A 24722-nucleotide genomic window follows, 5' to 3' on the forward strand; every position below is an offset into this window, starting at 1 on the left:
CTCCAGGGTTCTATCAACACTATCCGAATGGTAAATTGTCAAAGTTCCGCAAGTACAAACAACACTTGGCCCACCTTTCTCTCTCACCGCTTTGAGTTCTTTCAAACAACCAAAAGCTTTTTGGGGATTCTGATCTAACTTGAAGTCAAAAATCAGATAAACTTGTCGAGAGGTATAACACATGTTGATTTAAATTCATTCAAGAGGAACAAAGGCGTGGTGAATGTAACTCATAAATATACAACACCGTTGACATAACAAATTTCGATTATATTAGATATTGAGAGAAATTCAACTTGCGCTGACAGAAAACTGAAGGTTATATTTTATTCATCCTGCTGGGAACTGTTATCCCCTCATACAAGAATAACATATGTAATATGCTTCAAATTCTGTTTTCAAATTCATTCATTAATTTTTCTCCAAGTTGAAACAAAAGAAAAAGAAGATTTTACTGAGGACTGTTCGAGCTGATTTAACTTGCCCCGTATATCTACAATGATGGAACACAGACATTACAGCTACTCACTCACTTATAACTGATAAATCTCATTAGCTACCGCTGCACCAGTGTCACTGGCAGGTTAAAAATGGGGGTTTTAAATCTGTTGGAAATGCATTCAAACATGTGCAGAAAAGTGGTCAGCGGTTTGCCGTTATCACTCCTTGTTCGCTGGTGAGACAGAGTCGTTTCCATTAAAATCGTTCCCCTTTACAGAGCCACTAATGATCTGTCATTAAAATATATTGATTTCCCCTTGAGAAGGTGGTGGTGGGGGTATTCATTACTTATGTGTTTTTCTCAGGGCAATATCCTCAAGTATAGACTTAATACCATTATCTCACTGAAATATTACTAGTATGTCAGGTGATACATTTTCATTAGTTGACAAAATTTGCGACAGATTGGCAGATGTGTTAATTAAAAGGCTGCGTCGCGTAGACGCGTGTGTGTTGAACTTCAGCCGTAACATTGAATCGGTACATTTTCTGGACGCTTGCAAGAAGTATGATATTGTTTTCTTTCTGTGCAATCTTTGCAGGATTTGTCAGAAATAATTCCCTGACACAGAATGGCTGAAAGGCATCATGCAGCATATGCTAACTAACATAGCTATTCCGTTACTTGCCAAGCATCTGCTGATCCCATATGGGTATTGTGTGTGTGTGTGTGTGTGTGTGTGTGTGCGTGTGTGTGTGTGTGTGTGCGTGTGTGTGTGTGTGTGTCAAAGAGTGTGATAGAGAGACACGCACACAAGCTTACTGTTAGTTTTCAGAAGAATCTTTCATCATTTGTTGCAGATGGAGGGAACCATGGAACTGCACAGATAATTTGCACTGGCTATTGATTATACCAGCAGATACATCAGTCTTGTTTCTTCATCTTTTGTGGTATTTTCACGTTAATATTGCAGAGACAAAGATGGTAATCAAAAGACGCAGCATTTCTGAGCGCGGCCTATTTGTTTTTGACAGGTTTCTGAATTCAATTTTTAACTTATTTTCCCCAAAAGTCTGTGCATCAAAGTCTAGCAATGATAAAGAGAAACAACTGTGAAGTACCAAAACACCCAAGAGTAATGTTGCATGAGTACTTAAAGAAATTCTAATAAGCACGTTTTAATGAGGAACAAAGGGTGTGGGCTGTTGAACTTGAAAGCATGTTTTCTAAATTTTGTGTTTGACTCCTATCCCAAGGGGACGTCTCCATTGCTTTTATTTCCCATGTGCATAATAAGCTTGCTTTATTAGATGTGACTCTGCCATCTCTTTCAGTTTGAGCCTGCCTCACAAGACACCTCTCTCCGCTCACTGACACTGTAGTGTATGTGGTTTAATGAGCGCTCGCCGCGTTAATGCCTCTGGAAGCCATCGCCTTCCGCACTGTTCCTTTAATGTTATTCACAAAGGAGCACAAGTCACCCTCTGAGATGTCACTCATGGGGGTTTGTGTCTCTATTACCACTTACTTGATGTACCTCTCACCATTACTGTTCTTCCGCTGTAGCTACTTGTAAGAGCAATATCTTCTTTGTTTCCTTCTTCAGCCTACTTAAAGTGTCCTGCATGTCCTTGACCTCCACAGCCCTCTGGAATTGTTTATGACATTGATTCTTTTAAACATCCATCTCCTCAGCCCTGTCCTTGTTATTTTCCATATATTTACTCATTTCCCTTCGGACGCAGCTTTTAAAATTTGTCTTACTCACATTGCGGTGTTCAGTATGCACCTGTACGCCTCATTTTTCCTTGTCATCCTCTGCATCTATCATCTAAGTATAATACTAATAGCTTAGCCAAAGCTAAAATGTGTTTAATGTACAAGCTATATAGCCGCAATGCCTGCAGTCCCCAGCACAAGACAGCCATTTCTACCTCTTAACTTTAACAAATGGTGAAAGTGAGGGCACTTAACTGTTGACATGAAATAAAACCAAATTTGGCTCATCAACTTGGCAAATGGACTCACTAACTAGTGAGTGCACAAAAGTGGCTCATTGTTCTTTGCAGTTTTGTCACTGAAGAAAAAAACGGCCAGCAGCTTCAGAAAGGACTGCACATCCTGTAGATGCTGGACAACACATGGAGAGCCCAGGCGAAGACTTTCTATTAGTCTCCAATTATCTCTGAGATGATAGCAGGGCCGGCCAAGTTAGAGGCGTCTCCACAGATGTTGGAAAAACATTGTGGCCTGGTATGCTGTAATTGTAGCACTGATTATGTAGAGGAAAGACTGCAGGGACTAACACTGCCCACACACACACACACACACACACACACACACACAGACACACACACACACACACACAAAAACACACACACAGACACAGAGTATATATTTGGTTGTTCTTGCGTCTCATCTAATTCCTGATTTCCCTCCGTGGCAACGACTCCATCCAGGTGAAGTGTCAGAAAATAAACCATCAATCTTCACCTTAAGACTAAGTTTCATGCCCGTATCAATTTTTAACTCTCATACACACTTGATTTTTAGTGACGGAGCCTCTTTCATTCCTCCTCTGCACTCTGCATGCCTGCTCCTGCAATGTTATGTAATGTAAGCTAACCACACACTAAACTCCTGCTAGGCTGTAGCGCTGGTGTCAGGTAGAGCAGCACCGACTCAATATCGACCTGATACTGACTGCAAGGCTAATGAATATAAGGCCAATGGTGTCTCATGTTATGATTTGGCACCGTGAAATGTAGTTGAATGAGTGCATCATCAGAACCACTGTGGAAGGGCGAGGATGTGGGCCAACGGCTAACGGCTAACACACGCCTATCGAGCTAGCAGGCTAGTAACAAGACCGATGATGAGCATGAAGGACGTTACAGTGGAAGTTAGAAGTCTTCTCAGCTCACGTTCCTTTATGTCTCTCTTCCTCCCCGTCCCACTGTTGTTGTCAGAATTTGATATTTCAGTTTCAAAGTATGGTCATGTGTGAGTGATACTTTGCATGCGCTTCAACCCTCCTACAACTTGGACAGAGATTATTCAGGCGTGCAAAAGACTCTTTCTGATTCCTTGAAATCGGAGTCACCATAAAATAGTGAAGTAATGGAACAAAGTTTCGCACAAAGTGAGTGAATGTGTCCCGATGACGGGCGAGTGAGTGAGTGAGAGAGTGAGGGAGTGAATGATTCAGGTTGACTGTTATTTATTAGGTGCACCTTGATAAAATGAATGCACTATAATATGACAGACCTGCAATAAATCCTCCTTGGTGAGGATTATAATGTTCTATTTTTTTATGGAATCTGTTTGAGAGAATGTTGATTTATTTTAATGTCATTGTGGAGGCTGTATAATTTGTGCTGCTGCTACTGGCCTCTACCAAGAGGAGTTTTTAATATCGTCCATCCCTATTCATTATTTGAATTTGGCTTGACAAAATATATGATGAATCAACGCCTTTCTCAAACAGTCTCAATAAAGACTGAACATTATCATTTCAGGAAGGAACGGGACAAACAGGCATCCCTCAGAACTCGGAAGAAAATGAGGGAACTACACATGAAACGACAGATTCAGTCCGACTGGAGAAGAGAGCGAAACACACACGCACACACATACACACACACACACACACACATACACATTTTTTTTCTTTTGTGAATCTCCCAACACACACTTCTTGAAGGGGCAGATGGGAGGTGGTGGTCACAGTCAGTGAGACGTCACTACGTCTCCCTCGGAGGCGGGTCGAGTGGCCTGACTAAGACTCCGGCGCAATTCCTCACAGCTCAGTGCGTTGAAACTGGCAATGGGAAGGCAAATCAGCAGGGTTTGACTTAGCATGGCCACGAGGGCTGGTGGAGGAAACCCATCACAGAAACACTGCATGCAATGGGCTTTGAGCTATAGACAGTCCACTTTCCACTCCTTTTTCTCCTCACCCTTTCTTAAACACACACACACACACACACACACACACACACACACACACACACACACACACACACACATAGATGCACTGCAAATAATCTCAGTGGTGCCAAGGAGGATCAGTATTTAGCCCTGTTGTCTCGCAGCAACAAGGTCCTAGATTCAAGTCCCTGCCTCACCAGGTGAAATCTCTGGTCAGGAGCCCCGATCCCTGGGAACTGCCCTCCGCAGCCTCCATCACACGTAGCTCTCCACCCAACTGATTCAAATTTATTCATAGCTTGTCATCAATTGCAGCTTTTAGTTGGTTAATGCATGTGTTTTAGAGCCTTGATAGTATTCTCCACCTACAATGAAGTGGTTTTTATTCAAATCTGTTTTTTTTTTTCCCTGCACAGAGAGGAGGCAGCCACTGACAACCGGGGTGAACATATTTTTTTTAAAAAAGAAAAAAAAACAAGGAACAGACTTTTAAGATGATAGCAAAGGCCTCAATGACTGTCATCCATCCACGATCTACCTCTAATACCTTGTAACCACACGCTGAGGCTCCGCTTCAATTCTTCTACATGTCATCCTAGAGCAGCAACAGAGACTAGCAATCCATGTCCAAATGGCTCACTGGATCCATATTGATGACTGGGTTGGTCGGTAACATGGCCCCTGAAGAAAGGCTGCACCAAATGCACCAATACTTCTTAAAGTACTGTGTCAAGAGAGTTATCTTGTACTTCTTTAGCTCTCAAGGCCATTTTTTTTTCTTTTAGATAGGGTGGTTGTACTGCTCCAGTTTTGTGAATGAACTCTTACACTTTAAATCAAATTTATGATTCCTACCTCGAGGGTTAGGTCAAGGAAGAGCTACCTGCTCTGGTCGAGTTCCACTTAACACTACTTGCATAGAACTAAGAATGCTTTGAGAACAGGGTATCTAAAGTTGCTGTAGGTTTCAGTGCACCAGGCCAAATTTAGCCAAAACAAGTCAAATATATAATCAATTATCAACAGGTTCCCGGACATTCCACAATAAAAGCCCTGTTAAAAAATTAAAGGTCTCTTCAGGTCTTTGGTTTCAGGAAGTATTGCATCTGTAATGTCAGCATAATACTTAAATGAAGCCAACAGAAAGGCCCGTAGTAAAATCACCTTCCTAGTCACATAGAGGGAATTTGTTAGGACTTAAGAGGCTGAGCATTAATAGCCACGCAACACACTTGCAAATGTCTGAATCCTTCTGATCAGCATGCTAATGTGTGAGGTATATTGTTAGCTGTAGCCCCCCCCCCCCAACCACAAGTCCCGCTTGTGCAGCTCAGGAAAAGCTATCACAGAAGCGGTCAGTCGCTTTTCCACCTTCACGGTTGTTCGGGAAACAGCAGATCGCTACAATGCTTCGCGCTTATACATTTGACCGCTGCAACCTGACGTCAGCTTGCGTTTCTCTGAAAGTTGAATCTGGTTCAACTATTCTAGGCTGCAGCTGCTGCCTGAAACCCTGCAGCTAAAATGCACAATCCACTTTCAAGAGTCTGCCTGATTTGGTCTGAATGCAACCGAGGGCGTTCACTCGCAAACCGGTTTGACATTTCAGCAACACTGCAGTCCTAATTTTACCTCATTGGAAGTTTGGCTGGAGTCAACCAGGTTCACAACACGAGTCGATAACATGTTTTATTCATTCCATGATGGCAGATTAGCCGCCTGTTACTAAGCTTTGAAAATAATCCAATTCCTGTAGCATCCTGTGACAAACAATCACAGAAGGGTTCAAATGAACCAACGATTCGGTTCTACTGTGGGCTCGTTTTGATATTTTTGTCGGGTGCACTTGTTCAGAGAAGTAGCAAACCAACATCCCTGCCCCCCCCCCTCCCCCAAGACTGAACAACAGATATGTATTTACTCCATCAATACAGATGCATACAAACAAGAACTGGGCATTGCAGCGTGGTACTCTACCATCAAAAGCCATTTTTGTGTTGACTCTTTGTACATCCGAGGGCCACAAACTCAGCCATACGCTCCATCGTACTCAGTGCATCCAGCTCCCTGCACCCCATCCATTCTCTGCTTTCGAAATGTGCAAATGTAAATAATAAATGCCCAGATATGCCCTCACATTTGATCTTGTCTCTTCACTTGGCATTTCAAGAATGTTGGATGCCGTAGGGGCAGCAGAAGGTCATCTGTTGCCTCTTACTGGTCTATGAACTTGCATACAGCAAATGGGAACAGGATCAGAATGACAATCATCATGATAACGACTGCATCTATTTTATTTCTGGCTGCTGCCCATGCATTTTACTTTACAGCAAAATCATTTGATGAAAGTGAAATATGTGTGAAATGTAATTTGGGTACCTGGTTGTAAGTTCTTTTTTTTTTTTTTTTACAACTCCTTCCCTGCCGTTCTCTTTCAACAAAGCAGATCTCTAATGATATGGCCCATGAAACATGAGTACATTGCATGCTGTTAATGAACAGCATCACAGTCAGCTCCACTGGTGACTAAGTGACACTCCAGTTCCATGTAATCATCAAATAATTGTGGGCGACTGAATGAAGCTACTGATAAAAAAAACAAAAAATTGGGATTCTGGGGCAGGTTCGTGCACCAGGTGCCGCGTTACTGAAGCTTCCTGAATCTGAAATCCAAGCTTATCTAAATTTAAGATAATTTTTAGGACTGAACATGTATCCTAGCAGCAAAAACCTCAGTCTTATCTTAGAATATGAATTTAGCCCTTGGAGAACCATCCTAACTGAAGAATTCCATGCTAGCATTCAAAATTCAAATTTCAGCTCTCATCAGCAGCAGCATTCTTGTTATTTTGGTAGCATACAACAATGACAATTGAGAATATTATGGTTGAAAGGCTATGCAAGTAACTGCTAAGTATTAATGTCCCACCAATCTTGTGTTTTCGATGGCTAGCTAGCTAGCTAACATTAACCAGTCAGTAACCACCCATGGATCAACTGATCAAATACCGGGGATCTAAAAAGTAACATTTCAGGTCGGAGACGACAGTGGAACAACTTAATAACAGCTGTCAATCATCCAGGCGGTCTTATGTGCGTTCTAGACACAGATACAGGCATGACAAGACGAGTACCGATTGAAGAATCAAGTTTACAGTTGTAGTGAGGATTTCTCAGGTCTGATAGCGGCTAAAACACAGCCACACGTTTGGGATTCGCCTCTGTAATAGAAAGGTATGGGTTGTTTTTTTTCTATCTTTGAAACTTAAGACAGGACAAGCAGTTAGGATTTGTTCAGGTAATGAGGCCCCTGGATGCAAATGTGTGCACCTGCTGCTGGTAAGCCCACTCCACCGCAGGTATATGACACTAAAAACAGCAGCAGACGTCTATGATTAACCATATACGGTTGCGTCTCTGTACACATAAATTGCATCTGAGCCTCTCCTGCCTGTACAGTATGGCTTTGTGTGCTGTCGTTGCTTATATTGATGTGGTGCAGTAACCCACTGTGGGTCGATATATCATGCGGCCCCACAATTAATGGCACAAAACCACCAGTGAACTTGGCCATCTGTACAGGCTACTAGTTAGGAATGGCTGAGCTGTAATATCAGGCTGTCAGTATCCAAAAGACGGATGTCATGCACTGATTATTTATCTGGGGACATATTTATTGTATTATTATCATGAAATAGACTACACAGAATGGAAGAGAATGAGAGCAAGTGAATAAGTATAATGCACATGAGGGTAAAATGATATCATGTCCCTTGGAAACTGAGAGCCTAAAATGCAATTATGCATTACCCAGACTGGGTGCACAGTTTTAGGTTTAGATAATGGTTGCCTGTTTTCTTGAGTGAGCGTCATTCAGCTGAGCTAAAAATGAAATGAAATAAATATTTTTTTTATCTAAAAAAAACAAAAACCTCCACGGTGCCTTCAGAAGTTTTTTTGGACGGTGGGCTGCAACTGGACAGTAGGAATCCGTGCGTAAGGACAAGCGAATGAAAATGCATGGCCACGCTTTATAAAGTTGACTGGCTTCCAACATGATTAGCATTCCCGTCCATGTCAACCAGCCGGCCAGTCAAAATGAATAGTTATTTGTTGTGTTCTTGATTGTTTTGGAGCAAATCCTTGAGTGCGCACACTTAGGAAGAAGCAAATAAGTGTCCTTTAGTGTCTAATAAAGCACACCGCCTGGAAATGGTGGAAACCCACATTGCAGCTCTGCGACTATAACGGGCTTCATTCCTCAAGCTCATCGAGGGACTTAATAGAAGACACCAAAAGCAGAATGGATATTGCGACGGTGAAAAGCACGACTAGTATCTGATTTATAGCTCCAGCCTGAATTCTGCGGCGTATTATGAGGGGGAACGGAGGATAATTTAGCAGCAATCTTAGCCATAAAGAGGAGATAAGATTGAGAATAAACTTACCCATATCCGCGTATCTGTCAGCTCCAGCCTACAGGTTTTAATGGCTTCTAATGCGCGACATCCGAGTCCCGCATGACGCGCTCCCACAGACAGGTACCGTCCTGATCCACTATAGCCCGCTCTCTCTCTCCGCGCAGCCGCCGACTCCGAAGCGCACCTGCCCTTTTTTACTCTCCCGGACCTGCTGCTGGGTGTGTTATGAGCACTCCTGCATGTAGAACCGTTGCGGCGAGGAGAATCTCGTTTACCTGCCGCCACCTCTGATTAATAGAGAGAAAATCCGGCTTCCCTATCCATGTTTTCACGGATTCAAGTTACAGCCAAAAAAACAAAAAGCAAAAAAAAAAAAAAAAAAAAAAAGGCAAGAAAAACCCACCACCACTGCAGCAGACAAGATCACATCCAAGTGGCAGTCGTACATGCGCCGGGAGATTCCGCATAAATCCCGTCAGAAAACTTAACGGTGATGTGACGCAAGAAAAAGAAGATTTCTTCCAAGCAGCCTTTAGGTTCCTCTCCCAAGTCAAGCCTGATGTCTATCTAGGAGATGCTCAGTCTGATCCGCGCACGGAGCACACAGGAAAGTGACACCGGGTTATCCTCAAGTCCTTGGAAAAGGAGCCCCGCACAATAGTCCAGCATCCAAACATCCATCTTTTCATCCGCGTGTCCGTCTCATTGTCGTTGTTGAGCGCTTTGAAACGCAGCATGACGCCGTTGTTAATCACGTCTGCATGTCAAAGCAACTTTGTCAGGCAGAATCGGAATGCCCTCTTCTGGCGAGACTGCGACCCACGAGCCTGTCCTACTACACGAGTGCAAAGTGGAATTTAAAAGGGAAGGAGGCTGCTGTGATAAATAAACGGAACGAATCCCCTCAGCACAGTCAAACCGAAGCCAAACTTTCATTTAAACCCCTTCTTTATTTACTTGACCGGAGGAAATTGTGCCATTTTTTGAAGAAATGTAACACCACAACACAACAAATTCATTTGCAGCCGGTGGGGACAGAGGGAGTTTTTATAGCCTGGATTTTTGTAACTGTATTTTCTGCAAAATGCGTCCCTGCTATCTGTGTTAATCTCTGCAGCAGGGCCGCGCAGAGACCCGTACAGGGATCTGGGCTCATCACTGGGGAGGGCACACGGAGCAAGAGGAGAAGGAGAGAGAGAGAGAGAGAGAGAGAGTGTGTGTGTGTGTGTGTGTGTGTGACTGAATGCTATGTGCATACAGTGGGTACTGCATGTGTAATCCTACTGATATTATACAAGATAACACGTATCTTACTTCTTCAAGTAAAATCATATATTATTTAAAAAATAATAGAATTTGTGGATAAAATTGGAGAGGTCATGGGTTCCATTCCACGCTCAAATATAAAGTAGTTTGACCAAATGTAAGACAAATCCATGTGGCCAAATGCTCACATTACTATTTTAATAAATATGAATATTTCTTATCTTCAGCCTTACAGATCCGGTTATATATTGGAAAGATGCCTTTGCATACAAATGTGACTTTTTTTTTTTTCACGGACTGTTAAATGTGTGTGTAGGGACTACCTGACAGTCACAGATCAGGTTGCATTAGCATGTCTCCATGTCTCCATGTCAACTCAGACTTGCTGTATAGTGAGTGAGTGCTCGTAGGAAGGTTGGGAATTTTTTGGGTTTATTTTTTTGGTGGATTATTATTCAATTTAGGGGTGAAGAGGGCATTTTTCTAGATGTGTATGTGCTGCTCTCTTTCTACCCTGGCAGCAATGGATACAAATCGGGGGACAGGGTGGAGTGTGTGTGTGTGTGTGGGGGGGGGGGGGGGGGTGGGGTTACATCGACCAACACCGGACATCCCAGATTTTCAAGTCTGGTTCCAGATCTCAGCTGTTTTGAGTGAAATCTATTCTAAGAAGTTGTCATCAGCGAATAACACAAAAATTCAGGTTTCTACACAACGAAAGAGCACGAAGACTTGTTGAACCACAGATTCCTTGTGTGAAAGAACGTCGTTCTGATTAACTTTCTGCTGACGTTGTCTCCTCGGTGCTTGCATGTTATATGAACAAATGTCGCTCGACCACCATTCAGTGCAGATTTAAGAGGCTGCGGCTATTTTTTCTATGTGACATCGAGTGAACGGCTGGTAATGGAAAGGTTGCTGGTTTGATCCCCTCTTCCTCCTGATGAGCGCCCAAATAACAATCCGTGTCTGGCCCAAGTGTGGCTCTAGTGTTACCCAAATGTGATCGCTATCCTGGCAGCCCGCTCCATGTGTGTGTGTGTGTGTGTGTGTGTGTGTGTGTGTGTGTGTGTGTGTGTGTGTGTGTGTGTGTGTGAGGCAACATTATAAAGACTTGTAAAATTACCTCGTCCTGGTAGGGACCCAGGGTACCATAGGGGTCTATTGGGTTGCCTACCCACATGGTGGCTGCCGGTCCAGTTCCTGTTGTTTCCTCCACCTTGATTGGGATCCCTCACAGACACAAGCTGCCAGGTGAGGGAACGTGACCTGGTCTATGCACCGGCGCCTCCTCTGGTTGGTCGGGGCACCATGTGCGATACCCTCCCGGTGAAACTGCCGTGTGATAGCGCGCTCAGATTACTGAGTTTACCAGCGATTCACCAGCTCAGCGTCAGGTACCTGGTGCTCAGAGTGCATTTCAAAATGGAGCTGAACCCTGTCCAACACCGTGTAGCACCGTGGTCCAGCCTGGGAATCCGCTCCCATGCAATTTGGCTGATGACTTTACTTCTGGACGCGGTTCAACAAGCAGAAGCCATTCTGCTGACGGTGCTGAAACAATTAATACACTGTGAAGTTATGGAGATAACAGACATTGCCAGGCTGCAGGCTGCAGCTTGATTTGCCTTCTCTCAAGAAATATAACTGTATAGTTTACCCTCCTTTCACTCCACGAACGACTCGCCTCCGTTCTCCGGTTTAACCGTTTTTTATGTGGTGGCACAGAACATTTACAGCCTTGAACAGAATCCTTTTGGGGTAAAACCTCCGTTTGTTTTGACAGATGGTTTTAGCTGGACACCAGTATGAGTAATTGTGTCCCCCTCGGAACAAAATATAGTTTTAAAGGTAATATTTACCGAATCTGGTTGGAAATGTGTTTGTTGCCGGGCAACATTCACCATGTTGAACGATCTTTCAGGTCAGAAATATTTCGGCCTTTTGGTGATTTCAACAGCACTGTTTTGGTACCCTCAGACACTGCTGATGGATCAGCTGGTGAACAAAACACATTCTGCACATGCTGAGACACATTAGATCTGCTGATTTTTTTTTAATATGAGTATTTATTCTAAGTAGGATTTGCGGTATTCAGTTTTGAGAGTACATAAACGGCTTCTTTGTTTAAATAATCTGACAAATATCTGAATGCACGCCTCAGTGACTGGACAATAGACGTTTTTATTACTTCTGCAAAGCATGAGCGCGCAAGTGAAGCTGTTACTGAAGTAAGCGTATTGACTCATCTGCCCTGAATTTATCACTAATAAAGATCTGATTCATAAAGCCAGGATATTAAAAGTTTCAAAGCTTTTCTTGGAATTTTAAGAGAATAATAGAGTTAGATTAAGTAAAGACCACGAACGTAATACAACCGTTCCAGCTGCGGATTTCTGGCGAAGGCGTCTAAGTGGTTCTGACAACAGCAGAAGGTATTTTCAGGTTATCTCCAGGGTAAAAGACAGCTCAGTTCTGTCCTTCCCATGTTCACTTTAGACTAGGACTTGTTCTCTCTAGTGTTCTTTTCATTTTCTATTTCCTCTGATCTTAAGCCTGGCAGAATAATCTTAACCAGCCTTAAGGCCATTTTCAAGCTGACACTGAGTTTCACCTATGAATGTGAATCATTGAGCGAGTATCCAGGGAGAGCTTATACACTGTACGCCCTGCTATGTCAAAATAAAACTTTAGTTCAGGCTTTTTTTTTTTCTTCTTCTTCTTCTTTAAAATGATATTTTGGTACAAAGAATATTATGATGGAGCAACAGCAGATGCAGTCGTTATAAATCTGTGTTTTGCAGGTCGCTTCCATTAACCTTTACCCCAAGCTGGGTTCCAATCTGGAAGGCTGCGGCTTTGCTGGGGCTGAGGCATCGGGGCTCAGTGTTGTAGAGTGTCTCAAACATGTTAAACAAGCAGAACAAAACACTTGTGTGTGTATCGATTGCAGAGGGAAGGAATACGACGCTGCTGAAGGACTGCCTCAGTGCTTTTGTATGTATGAGCACTGCTATTTTCTCTGATAGAAACATGACTGTATGTAGTGATTTAGTCAAGGCTCAAATCAGTTTATTCTCTGAAGTCCCAAAGAGACAACAGAAACAGTCATGAACACAACACACTGAGTGGGTTGACACGCACAGCTGCAGTCCTAAGCCAGTCATTCGATTGCGATTGTCACCAGTGTACACAAAGCATTTATTGTAAGAAGTATGTGTGCCGCCGTAATGGCAGGGGGCTCGTAGGCCCACCTTTGGCGTTAAAGTGTCGGCTAGAACAGCAACTCAAAGAATAAAAAAGAAAAACTGAAAACTCCTAACCTGAGCCATGATGGTGCCCCTCTTGGCTGCTGCTTGGCTTAACTTCCAGGTTAAATATCCAGAGAGCACGCAGGACACCGAGGGCAGTTTGTGGCATCGGATTTCCACCAGACTGACGTGGAAACATGCACTTGAAAAGTCCAGTTTAACATGATTGATGGACCTTTTCTAACAACATGTACTGACATTGCCTTTTAAGACATTATATAGCAAAGGTGTAAATAAAGGTGTGTGTGTGTATATATATATATATAATAAAATCTTTTTTTCCCTTTGAGAAAAAGTCGAGCTGAAATTATCTGCAATTACAATGAACCAGAACAATAGTTTTACCGAAAAATACACTCCTATTTCCCTCAGGCACATTAAGGGGCACCAGTTTAAGTGCTTTGCTTTGCCTCACAGACAGAAGCTCCACCCCAAAGCCCAAATAATCACATAAATAATTACAGGAGTTGCACTGTGTTGTCCTGCCGCAACGTCCATCAAAACAAGAACTTGAACTCGCAAATGGCATCTCCGCCCCGCAGTCCGCATCATGGGTCCTGCCTCCTAATGGATAATCTAACTATGCAGCTGATGTCATGATGTCAGTGGTCATCTGTTACTTAAATGCCAGTGTAGGTCATTTCTGCCTGCTTATTTAGGACTCTCGTGGTTCTGTATCTCAGAGGGACAGCGTGGCCACAGAGGACGAGAGCGGCGCTCCTCATGCACCACATTCATGAACCTCCACGAAATTACAAACAAAACACTTTGTTCGCGCTTTCTTTGTCCTTTTGCACCGCATTTCTAGTCGTCATCTGGTTGTATGGCGTTAATGCCCACGAGACGGAGCAGACAGACAAGGGATTCTTCCCAGCATCTGTCTCTGCACAACAGCTAGCAGCCATGTCCTCCACATAGTCACTGTTTAAATCTGTGCACCAGAGTGCTGAGTCAGGATCTTCTCAACGTGTGGCCAGAAGTACTGCTTTTTTTATTAGAACACAGACGGACGTGGCTGTGATCAGCTAAATGAGATTATTAGCGTTTGGAGTTAGATCCTGTTTACATGACAACAGCGTTTCTTAAAAAAAAGGAAAAATACACTATAACACTGTGACAATGGTCCCCTTCCGCACTGACCCAAACAAGGGGCTGAATGTACTGCAGCATGCAGAATTTAGTTTCCGCGACCCGGACCAACCGGATAAGCAAAGGACGACCACAACGACGACGAGGAGAATTTAGTTTCCAAAAGTTTGTGTTTTCAGCCTGTTATTGTACCAACGAAGGCCAAAACTTCATATGTGATTGGTATGACACACAAGTCGTGCAGCTGTATGCATGGAAATCATGGTGATGACTGGATCATCCATATGTCCGAATAGGAAGACATCATCTGCCACTATAACTGAACACAGTTGCAATGGAAAGAAAAACACCAGACAACTTCTAAACTGTCAGTGCGCCACAATGAGAGAAAGCTCATCTCTATTTGTAAAGGATGAAAGAAACAAATGTGATTGGCCCCCATTGTTGCGGCTTCTAACACGCCCACCTGTCATTAACTTTATCATGGTTTTGACTTTGCCCCGTCTGTCTCATTGTCAGAGGGATAATGGCGTTTCCTTTCACCAGATTCGTGTCCTGCGTTGCTCCAGTAAAGCAAGACAAAGTTTAAAAGCATATTTCATAGCAAAGTCAACCCAGATTACAGATGAAACAGAAAAAATGTAGAAGATAGAAATGAGGTAAGCAAGCAGAATCAAACCTAATAAAGAAAATAGCCAAACGCCAAAGCACATATTTATAGTTTTTACTGTAAAGGAGACCGAAACCAGCCCATCGGAGAGCTCTGCAATGTTCCTCCTTTGCTGGATGATCTGATTTGTGTCTTGGACCTAAACCAGACCATCACTTATGGAGAAATCATATATTGAAGTTTACTGTGTAACAAAGTGCTAGCCAATGTAGATAAGACATCACATTTGTATTTGGTTGAATAGGATTTGATGTCAAGTATCTGAAATTCAATGTGATACAAATGTCAAGTTAACAAACTGATATCAGCTTGGGTTGATATTTTGAAGTTTATAACTGTAGTTTTTGCTGAAAAACCAGCAAACGTCATAATGTAAAAACCCCCTAAGTTGAAATGCTAATGCTTTGAGGGCATCAGATTATCATCTGCTGGGTTGTCAACACAGACTTCTGGATAGCATATTATTCCAAATCAAGTCTCTGGTTTTTTAGCATATCTAGATGTGAACATTTGATCTATTCCAGCTAGCAGTAGCAACCAGGCTACAAACAAACCAAGCACAGTAAGCTAGGAGGCTGCAGCCTTTCAAATTAAATCCACATTTGAGGCGTCATTGACAGAATCAGACTTGTGTTAGCGCCTGGTCGTGAAGGAACCTCACCTAAACTAATCCAGAATATCCCCCTTTGCTAGCATTTACTGCAGCTAAGCTAACTAGCAGTTAGCCCTCCTTTGGGAGCCGGAGCTCCGAATCTAGACAGAGAGACAATAAGTACATATCCCAAAAGTTGGCAGGTTGCTTACCTGCTGGCTACTGATGCACAGGCGCACTGATCGTTCACATTGCAGGACATTCACAGGGTTCTGCGCTAGGTTTAACTTTCAATAAGATCAATAAATATGCTGCTCAACTACATGGTCAAGAACCCAAAGAAAGAAACTCTTTTTTTTTTTTTGCCCAAGAATCGCCCAATGAGCAATTTTTGGATCTATAATTTCAACCCAAATATATGTGTCAAGTTTCTCTAACCAGGGAGCTAAAATGCTAAAGGCTGAAATCACAACTATATTGAATTCAAAGTGTTGTGAATGCATCTGCATTAACAGCACATTCCTGAACAGAGAAAAATAATTGTGAGCCTCGTGCGGTGTGGTATGTTTTTGTTTTTTCTTTTGTTTTATTTGTTGTTGGTTTTTCCTGACATGAAAAAAAAAAAAAAGTACTGAAGGCACAAATTTTCGCTGTTTAGACTCACTGCGTTTCAGTTGTGGAACAAGTGTGTCTTTCTTCCCTCTGTGTGTTTCTCCCCAGATTTTACTCCTCTGATTGCTCGATTCCATGCTTGCTTCATGTGTTTTGTCTTGGCAAAGATGTGAGAGATAAGAGGTGGGCATCTGTGTATGGCAGTGCCTTGCCATCTGTCAACTGCCCATGGGGTCTCTGTGGACATAAGCTCACATGGGTAGAACATGGGTTGCAGATCGTCTCCGGTTTAGCTCAGAGGATATTCAACACAAATTATTCTTGTCTTTCCTATAAATTAGGAAAGGAGGCTGAACCGGTGACTTTAAAAAAACACGATACTCCCAAAGGCTGTTTTCTTGACACGAATGTCAAAGAATACCGAAACAATATCTGACGTCGTCTGGCATCATGTACTTTATTCGCATTATTTCCTCTGACAACCTTCTCCAGCATGTAGGGGCAATAGTAAAGACACAAGTGCTCGATCGAGACGCAAGAATTTACATAATGTGAGATGATAAAGGTCTATAAACCTGGCAGATCAATGAGGTCCAATTACAGGCCACTGGAGTTTCTTATCTGCTTCAGTTTAACTTTGTGCTGCCTGTGGTCCTCCACTTTCATTAAATCCCAAATGTGATTAGGCAGCCTGATTGACACAGGTTGAAGATTATCACAGAGCACAATCGCTATTTTCCTGCTTACTGTTGTGTTCAAAGACACCAGAAAAAAAAAACAAAACCAAAAAAAGCATCCTCAAGGACACATGTTAAACGGGTAGTTTGGAGTGCTGGCAATAACATTTAGCAGCCACTTTTTGTTATCATTATTTTCTATATTTAAAACAATGTTAATGACTCTTTTACTTTTGACCCTTGTTAAATGAACATATGCTCTCAGAGTGAAAAACAGGGTAATTATTTCATTTTTTGTGTGTGTGTCCCCTCCCATCTTGCAGTGTTCAAGGCCTTTGGGAGGCCTGCACCTTTGTTAAAGAGCATTCGCCTGTGAGAGAGTCAAGCAATCCAAGGTCAGAACCAGGAGGCATGCAGGAGGAAAACAAACTTCTTTCTTTTTTTTTTAGAAACACACATATCCACACACACACACACACATACATATACACACACAGACACACACACACATATACACGTACACACATTCAAGTCACTTTGTTTTGTTTTTTTCCTTTTTTTTCACAAAGACTTACATTCATTTCCTGGAGACACGGCTTTTGTCCCTAATTGACTGGTCTTGGGTCTGTGTCTCTGAAAGAAACTTAAAGCACACACACACACACACACACACACACACATACACACACACACACACACACACACACACACAGAGCGTGAGAATAGTGTCATTGACATAAAGCATTTTATAGTAGAGCACCCCCCTTGGGGGAGGGGGGGGTGCGTTCTCCCTCATTCGTTGAGGTTTCAGAGCTGTGGTGGGTGTACACGTTTTCATAGCTCTGATGCTAACATTAGCATGCTTGGGCTCCCAGACTCAACCACCTGTCCATGACGTGCAGGCTTGGCACTTCAGTCTGTCAGACTGGTAGGATATTTGTACAGTGTCGATGTTATTTGTCCACTAATTTTGACTTTCCACCGCTTTTCTTCACTTCAGTTTTTAATTAAATAATCAACACAGCTCAATCACTTGGGCGGTCGGGGGGGGGGGGTTGCACTTGCACTTCCAGGTCTTTTCCCAATAACTTTATCAGAAAGTTTCATGAGCCAACTAACTTTCACCTGCATTCACAAGGAGCCTTTGGTTTTTCTCTCTCTCGACCTCTTCTCATCATACTCATGCTGGAGTACACAGTGTGACAGCGATCACTGATCAACATTTCTAACCACGGTGCTCATCCAGGGGCAGTCGTCTTGTCCTGGTCCCTCTTTGCACTTGAAGTTGGTTCATATAGCTCTGAGCGGCCATTTTGGTCTGCCGTTCTAGGCCCCTTCAACCTGTTCTACGACCAGTTCCAGCTAGGGCTTCATCAAGCGTTCATTCAGCGTTCATCAAACACTTCAGAAATCATGAAGAGGCCAACGTGAGCTCATTTAGAAAAAAAGATGGAGACCTCTCAAAAGCAAGAGGAAGCAGAAGTATTATGTGCAACCGCTCGACACTGGGATTAAGGTACGCTGGTGCAGGAGATGAGAGGCATCCATTACCCTCCTCTTCTTGGAGACCACCTAGAGCTCATACAGCACCCGCTGGTGCAAGAGCACGTATCACAGCGCGTCCATGTCCAGATGTGGCCTTCCACTGGCATGCTGTCTTTGTGTTCAGTCACACGGATGGACTTCATAAACCTTTGGGGATGTGGGCAGGTGATCAACATCACAACAACCAATACGGACCCAGACAGAGACATAACTTTAATCCCTGCTAAATAATCCTCATCCTAGTACCAAGAACCTGAACCTGAGAAGAGTCATCTCTATTGGGAGACCCCACACTACCCCCCACACACACACTCACACACACAAAGCAAACCCCCTCAGCTATCGTCTAACGTCCAACATACATTTGTCTGTTTCCTCTGTGTTTGCTATTCTGAGGCTTCTGTGCCGTAGACTCATTTGTTTGTTTGATGCTCACCTTTTCTGACTTTCATCGGAGCAGAATGAACTGTATTTGCTGAATGAAACCAGAAAAGCTTGTCATTCTTTCCCTCCACTTTATTGTTGACTGGTGGAACGCATACTAAATGTCAGCATCTCTTACTGGAGCCAAAAAGGAAGGGGAAATAGATTCTTGCACACAGTGTTTATAGTGTCATGGTGACACACAGGAGGCGCACAGATTAGCGAGGCACTGAAGAGCACCTACATGTGACTCAGCATGTTTGGCCAATTACTCAGCATGCAACCCACTCTCTCTCTCTCCCTCTCTCTCTCTCTCCCCCCCCCCCCCCCTCTTTCAATGCATACACTTTCCAACAGTAGTGCTAACTAGTTTGACTCTGTTCCTTCATCCCGCTCTATCATTCCTCTATTTTTGGCCTCAGACATTCTGGGCACGTAGGCCTCAGCACAATGTAAATTATTCAGCCTGGCTTGCCAGAGGCTGGGAGCGAATCATAAATCGCAGATGGTCTCAGGCTATTTCATACGGGTGACCGTGGTTAAACACCAATGCACAGAATCATTTTCAAACCCACACAAAAATAAGGTTTCATTACTTGTACCTCAGTTGGAGAGTATTTCATTTGAACGCAGGAGATATGGCCTTTCTGTTGTATTCTATTGTGCACTGTGAGTTTGTAGCATGCGGCATATGCAGCTCGTAGGATTTCTGGCTGTGTTTCAAAGAAAAGTCCCGCAGAGGTTATTTAACCATTGATGAATACGGAATATTTTCAGTTTGTCTTGGTGACTTTGATATTGTCTTCTTGCCTTCAAGGTAAAAAAAAGAAAATTAAAAAAAAAATAGCACCTGAACAGAGATTGTAATTTTCCTTGCTTTCTGCTCAAAGACGGTAAACAGAGGGAAAAGGAAAAGCATTTACAATATGAACTGAAATACACTGAAATTTATGTAAAAAAAACGACGCTGATTTCCATTATGTGATATTAACTGCATGGTGGCATTTACTGTAGCTCGGGTACTTTATGGGAAATGAGCTGAAAGAACTCCATGAATACCAGTTCCTCTTTCATATGCTGTTGTCTTTGACATTTCTTGACATTTTTCCCTAAGAATATGTAAACCTCATCTCCAAAGTGCACTCCTTCCTCGTGTCGAATAACTGGCATCGTGTTCCCGAGTATAATGAGGTACTTTGACATGTGTTGCTTCGGGTGAAACCAACTTTTTGTGTGTGTGTTTTTCAGAGCGCCTGACTTATGACCTGTCAGGCTGAAGGTTGGGTACGGGTCTTTACCTCTGGTGTGGTTTTTTTTTTTCTTTTTTTGAGGTTTACCTCCGACAGTGTGAGGAGCGCCATGAAAATTGGCCAAGGAAGCTGGTCTGGTGTCAGGCACAGATGCCAGAGCAAGGAGGCGCTCAGTAGGGCAGCATCCATGTTTAGTGAGGCAGTTTGCTGTTTAATTACACACTGTGGGAGTCACCTTCCTCAGACCCCCGAGTTCACGTGCTTAGGCCAAGGGCACAGCGCTCTGGCTTCTGTGAACTCGGTTACAAGGTACGGCAACAAAACAGCACAGGTACGCGTATGGAGTCATACGTCTGGAGGTGCGGTTCCAATACAAATCAGCTTATTCTCACGAAGTTAAATGGAATTTTAATGGCGTGTAAACAATAAATGTTGAGATATTTGCCACTTGTGATCCGCTTTCAAGTTGCTCCACTACAGGCAAATAAATGGGATCCTTCAATAAATTCAAATTTGTAACGAGGCATTTACATGTTACCCTTCAAGGCTGTCGCTGCAGTGAAGGGGCAGAGGTCAAATGACAGAATGCTCTTTTTTGCCTGTTTGTTCCATTTCAGTAAGATGAAATAAAATCACTGAAATGAGAATCAAAATAAAGCAGTTATTCATTGGCATCTCAGTGAGTACGCCAAACAAGCTGCGATCCGTCTGAAGTGGCCCGATCTACGTCCGACGGATCACATCCCAGTCGTTGATGTAGTCCGTTAAAGTTGTACATTGCAAACCCGACGCTCTCCAGGATAAAAAGCAACTATGGCAGCCACCATCTTGTTGAGAGTGAAAATTACCCATAAGCCAAAGCAGTCAAGGTCTGAGCTCCAGATACTGTGGACAGAACGAAGATTGAGGCCACATAGGAGCTGAGGTGGGCCAGAAAGAGAACAAAGTCCGGCCTCTTTTCTGCTGGTCCACTCTGAGGGGACTGCATTTGGTTCTCTTACAGAGGACCATATGTGACAACACCCTCAATGCCAGGTCTGAACGCAGCCTAACTCCTGCTGGGGATTAAAAAAAAAAAAAAAAAAACGAAACTAGTGAGGACACGATGGGTAAAAAAAAAAAAGGCTGAGAGTCTGGGAGAAGGTCAACTGGCTCCTCTGATCTCTCCTCCACTCTCTGATGACTAATTACCTACAGATGCTCCACTCCTCCCTGAGAAGGAAGGTAGAAGGAGAGAGCGAGGCAGAGGAGAGATTTCACAGTGGCCATGTTGACCTGTCATAGCAGGGCAAACACAGGTGTAATTAATCGCATTAATTACGGCCCTGTTCCATTCAGGTGGGCCAGAGCCCTGGTAATGTGCGTGCTGGTTCGCTGGAACGACTGTGACACTAAATCGGAAGGGACCGTAATTAATATTATCAGCTACACCTGTGTTTACCCTGCGATGACAGAGCAACATGGCCGCTGTGAGAAGGGGCTTCTCTTGCTTCAGGCCAAGCAGAGCAAGTTGTTTACAAGTGATTCATTGGTTAAATCTATTTTTTTTGTTTTTGTCACATTGGATTTGTCTGGTACACCTGCTATACAGAATCAGAATTGGTACAAGTGAAAAAAGTAGGACATCATCATTTTCAACCGATGAACAATGCGGTGGGAAAAACAGATATCGTCTTCATTAAGTTAATGAGCATCAACCCTAGACCCTGAAATGACCTTTAGAGGAGGATGGAGCGAGTTGGATGTGCTATCATTTGCTTGAAAGAAGTACATTTTAATACGTTCACAGGGGGGTGGAGCCTATCCAGCAGCCTTCAGGCGAGAGGCGCGGTTCACCCTGGACGGGTCGCCAGTCCATCACAGGGCCAACACATACCAATTTTTAAGTAAATATGATTTAAGCTTTTATCTGCTATCATACAACATGCTTCTATTGGATAAAAGATACATTTTCAGGTATATAAAATACAAAAATATAATATCCTGCACCTGATCACATGATCTTATTACATAATTAGGGGTCCAAAAATGGAAAATTATTCAGGTATTTGCTGTATATATTATTGGTGATTTTTATAGTTTTTGTTTAACTATGCCAGTTAGTTATTGGTTGGTTTTGGGGTTTTTTTTTGGTTTTGTTTTGTTTTTTTGTAATTTTTACATCTGGTGACCCATCTGGGACTGAGGGACTGTAGATGATCAAGACTTTGTCTGTAAAGCCTGTAAAAAGGGAAAGAAGAATATAATTTGTACAGTACACACACACAATGTATAATTGTTCTTCATTTTCTTATAAAAACGATACAATACTACAACAATCAATCAATCATGGGAATGAATTGTGACACATTGTGCAAAAAAAATCACAAGCGTTTATATTCACAATTTCCATAAATCAATACAAAATCATGTGTGCAGAGTCCTATAATTGACTGATATGAAACCCAGAGGGTGTTTCACTGGACAAAGAGAACAGAAACATAATAAAGATCATTTTCTAATTTCGGCTGATGAGTTTGTCGATTCAGCATCAGCGGAAGGCCCCTCCCCACACACACACACGCACGCACGCACGCGCGCGCAGCCCCCTGCTTGGTCATTGGCCTCTCGTGCTCCTGAGCGGCTCGTTGGTCAAGAAGAAGCTCCGTCAAGTTTGTGAGTGCTGTTTTCTTCCTTCAAACGCCATCCCCGCTCACTCCATCCAGAGTTCACGCCAATTTTCATTCATGATTAGTCAAGGATAAAGAAACGATGGAGCTTTTCACACGTCGCTAACAAGTCGAAGGCTCTCACCCCACAAAGATTAAAGGCCGGCTCTTTTGTGCACTGCGGAGCAAAGACCAATAAATCCTCATTGATGCTCAAGCAGTGTAATTATCACAGGACCCGGAGGCAGAGATCAAATCACTGCATGCTATTGACAGTGGAGCTTGATACAAACAGGTGAGGTGGATTGGAGACCACCGGGGGGGTCGGGCGGGGGGGCGTGGTGGTGGGGTACTTCATCAGCTTGACGGATCAGTCCTTGATAGCTTGAATATCTGCATCTGCAGGGGGTTGAAATATCAAGCACAGCAAATTAAATTATTCAAAGTCTCAACAATGGTGGAAAAACATCTGATCCTAATTTTTTGTATTAATGGACAAACCACAAAACTAAAATTAGGGTGATTAGACATGTCAATACCATAAGCACAACAAATTCATTGTGATCAGGGCCTGACAGATTTCGGATTCTCGGAGTTGAGAATCCTGAAGTTTTTGTTTTCTCTTCAATGATCCCTTGTGATCCATCGTGACAAAGATTGGAAAGATAATTCAAGGTTTAACAATGAACTTTATCCTCCAAAATGAGCAGTGACATCACTGCATTTACTGTAGTAAGTTGAGCTGGAACAGCACTGGACATTTAGGGCTGATGCTGCTACCAACATTAGGGTTTAAAATGACCTGCTGTGTATTTGATCGCATTAAATTGCACCAAAGGTGTACAAATGTAAACTTGTCAGCGGACGGCTTGTTAGGGCAAACAAACACACAAAACACTCCAACGTGATGCTCGGCCAAATGCTTTGCTGCCGTGATTGTGAGCTCAGAGCGGCTCTGCCCGCTGTCGCCCTGCATTTTTGTAAATAAACAACTTCAGCGTAGTTTGATGACGGGTCAAAGGGCGTGCAACAGGTGCCGTTCATAGCTCCCTCCGCTGGACAACAAGGGGATAATTAGAATGGTCTGACCAGCTAGTGAAGCACTTTCCAATAGAAGGCAAACTTAGAATGAGTATTCAAACCTCCAAAAAAAAAAGGAAACATATTCCTGATACACAACAAAAAGTTTTTATGTCATGTCGGACAAAATACACACTTTTTTTTTGCTATGTCTGTGATAGGATAGTACAATCAGACATGATTATTATCCAGAATGATCTATCAGTCCGACGCTAAAGACAACAAAGACAAAAAATGAAATATATCAATTCAAAGAACTGCTTCCGATGCCATATTTCTGAATAACACACTCACGTGGTGCCACTGTTTATCCTGAAAGAAAACAATGTTTGTACTGTACAAGCATCCTGCACCAGCACAGCCGTTTTCCTCTAACGCTATAGATTATTTGTAAAAGGTTTTGAATGACAGCTTTCCACACAAATCCCAGCTTGATGGGGTTTGGTGCCGTGAAAGAGGAGGAAAACAAGATAATCTCTGAATGGCGTGAAGTATTGAGGGGTGGCACAGGCAAGGGAAGATAAACAGCTGGAGAAAAGGAGAAAGGGAGAAGAGTCGAAAAGGAGAGAGAGATTGAATTTGTCCCTCTTCTCAGGCTCGGAGTGTGTGGTGTGTATCTGCTCTATATGCCTTTGCGTGCCTCCAGAAGGACCAGTGTTTGTGTGCACACTGATGATTTTGACAGCCAGGCTGTATCAGCAGAAACAAGGCCTATAAATTGCAATGGTTTCAGATGGCGGCTGCAAGTATTGACTGCTAATATCTT

General features: G+C 43.0%; 1 protein-coding gene across 1 annotated transcript in view; it reads right to left on the reverse strand.

Moving 5' to 3' along the window:
* LOC147244237 (leucine-rich repeat transmembrane neuronal protein 4) overlaps window positions 1-9533 on the reverse strand; it is a 130817-nt gene extending 121284 nt beyond the window's left edge. The window contains exon 1 of the mRNA XM_086186513.1: window positions 8821-9533. Coding sequence (XP_086042639.1) covers window positions 8821-8824 — 4 coding nt within the window. The 5' untranslated portion in view covers window positions 8825-9533. The remainder of the gene's footprint in view (window positions 1-8820) is intronic.
* Window positions 9534-24722: the final 15189 nt, after the last annotated feature.

The sequence above is a fragment of the Aulostomus chinensis genome, chromosome 19 (assembly GCF_037954235.1).
Source record: "Aulostomus chinensis isolate RoL2024-O1b breed Wild chromosome 19, RoL_Achi_v1.0, whole genome shotgun sequence".
Lineage (NCBI taxonomy): Eukaryota > Metazoa > Chordata > Actinopteri > Syngnathiformes > Aulostomidae > Aulostomus > Aulostomus chinensis.